Genomic DNA, 2500 nt, shown 5'->3' on the forward strand with positions numbered 1-2500 from the left:
AAATGTACACTGTAAATTATAAATGTTTTGCTATTCTGTGCATCTATCCTGGTTGTAAAACTCATGTAAAAAGTAAACGCTCACAAACGTCGGAGATCATAATTATTGAGTATAAAAAAGTTATGATCTTTCAATACAAAAAAAAAAAAAAAAAAAAAAAAAAAACAGAAAAAGCATGCTACTGAATTCCTTAACCTCGTAAGAAAGTGAACGTCATGTAATAGAAAAAAAGATAACCGGTTCTTCAAAACGCCGTTCTCTTTTTTTTCTCTTTCAGTCTTTGAAAATACTCCATGAATATTTTCGATTGAATCCCTCTGACCTCGTTCTGTCCTTGGTCATGCTGGAATTACGGCTTGAAAGACCCACAGGACAGCAGTTGAAAGGTGAATGGACTCTGGGTGATAGCCCTAAGGCTAAACACAGGCTGCGAGGACCACCGGCTACAACAGCTCATGTTATGTCCACTGATAAATTTGCAATTTCTTTTCGTTGGTCCTAACAGTAACACTGCACAGTGAATGAATTCCAAGCAATAGTGATTCGGCACGAATATGGTGAACTTGCACGCAACAGATCGCAGTATCACATTCAGAGGTGTCTTAAAGAATCTCAACATTTCTGAAATGAAGATATTTGAAATAATATTATTGCAGCTGAGTCATTCTTGTTTAAAGATAGAAACGTCAAACCAGATTTCGACAGAATCGCCTACGGGCCAAAAAAGAACTATGAATCTCTCTGTTAGGAACTGGAAGAAATATGTGCACGTAAATTATTGTCTATAATTAGACAGAGCAAATGAAGCTGGGTGAATTTCAGAAAGTCTGTAGGAGAAAGCATATATTTTCTTATAATCTTATTATCCAGCAATCCATTTCAAGTCAGTCATGCTGATTAAAAGAAAGAGTTCACCGTCAGGAATACAGTACTGCAGAGTGGTCACAACCTAGTGCCATCGCAGTTATTTTTAGATGATCCGCATGCTAACTTTTGAGCATAGGAAATTAGCTTTCTTCTCAGAACGAATATCAATATGCATTTATTTTTTTTACTGTGATGATAAGTAATGTTCCACAAACAAAATCTTTTAACAACCTTGGGAACAATCAAGGCTATCTTATCAAAAGTCCCTACTGTAACTTGATGTAAAATCTTAAAATGCACGTAAAAGACAAGAAAATTAATTACTTTTCACAAATAAATATATTATGAGGCAATTCCTCATGCATAACACCCTGTAATATAACCCATTGACCAGATATTAATATATTTGTAAGAAAATCCCAATCGAAACTGCGGCGGTCTAACCGAGGGACGCATTCCTGGCGATGTCGCCTGCCGAATTTTACTCGCCCCATTTTCCAAAATCCCCCAAACCCCTCGATATCCATTTTTTTCGACTCGATTCCATTCCTCTCTTTCCTCCTCGACGATGCTTGACACAAATCCCCCAGCCTTGGCCAGCGGAGGGGGCGAGAAAGGTCCCCGAAATAGGCCCGGGTTTGCGAACCGGACCGAGCGCGCCTTCCCCACAATGCACCTCGCGCCGCAGCCTCATAATATGGCGGACACTCTTGAAAGCGAATTAGGTAATTTTTGTGATATTCTCGTGTTAATACCTCCACCGGGCAGGAGAACGTGCCCATCTTAATGACGGGGACGCAGCGGAGGAGCAGGAACGTCTCAGAAGGAGTTGTGAGGAGAGAGGAGAGGAGATTTTCACCCCTAGAGTACATATGTGTCTGGGGAAGATTGTTTACACTTGGTTCTACTCCTCGAATGGCGTAATACTCAAATACAAAAATTTCCAGCTCGGACTTTTCTCGCCCCGTTGGAGGATCTGCGGTGGTGTTCCTGGCCGGGGTTGAGGAGCTGGGTCGCCCCAGGCCCATCGACAGGAGAGTTCTTGGTGTGGCTGGAAATGGAAATGGTTGGATGGAAATGGAAATTGTTGGATGGAAATGGGAGTTCTTGAATGGAAATGGAAATTGTTGGGTGTAAGTGGAACTTGTTAGGTGTAAGTGGAGTTGGTTGGCTGGAAATGGAAATTCTTGCTTGGAACTGGAAATTGTTGGCTGGAAATAGGAATTGCTGTTTGGAAATGGAGGTTGCTTGTTAGCAGTGGAAAGTTGTGGCTGGAAATGGAAATGGTTAGATGAAAATGGAAATCATTTGATTGGAGGACTGAAAAAGTGGCCAATTCAAAGGTGTATACCTGTGACCTTATGCTGCATTTGAACTACAACAACACACTTGCTCTTTGTAAGTGTGTTAAGAGCTGTCTTTGAGTGTGTGTTGGTATGCAGTGTTGCAGGGTCATGTGTGATTTTCTTGGCCTTATTCACGGTGAACATTTTGCAAACATTCGCGACTGAAGGTTCAGGATATTTTGTCTCCTACTTCTGTGTGTGTGTGAACTGATATTGATATTTTTTACAGTAATTATAGAGTGTTATAGGGTCCAAGTCCTTGTACTAAATTTTGATTAAGAGTCCAT

At 40.8% G+C, this 2500-nt stretch overlaps 1 protein-coding gene across 3 annotated transcripts in view; it reads left to right on the plus strand.

Moving 5' to 3' along the window:
* Positions 1-1525: 1525 nt before the first annotated feature.
* LOC125041141 (protein lin-9 homolog) overlaps positions 1526-2500 on the plus strand; it is a 25745-nt gene continuing 24770 nt past the window's right edge. For all 3 annotated transcript variants that reach the window (XM_047635930.1, XM_047635933.1, XM_047635932.1), the window contains exon 1: positions 1526-1592. In XM_047635930.1, coding sequence (XP_047491886.1) covers positions 1538-1592 — 55 coding nt within the window. In that variant the 5' untranslated portion in view covers positions 1526-1537. The remainder of the gene's footprint in view (positions 1593-2500) is intronic.

The sequence above is a fragment of the Penaeus chinensis genome, chromosome 30 (assembly GCF_019202785.1).
Source record: "Penaeus chinensis breed Huanghai No. 1 chromosome 30, ASM1920278v2, whole genome shotgun sequence".
In the NCBI taxonomy this organism is placed as follows: Eukaryota; Metazoa; Arthropoda; class Malacostraca; order Decapoda; family Penaeidae; genus Penaeus; species Penaeus chinensis.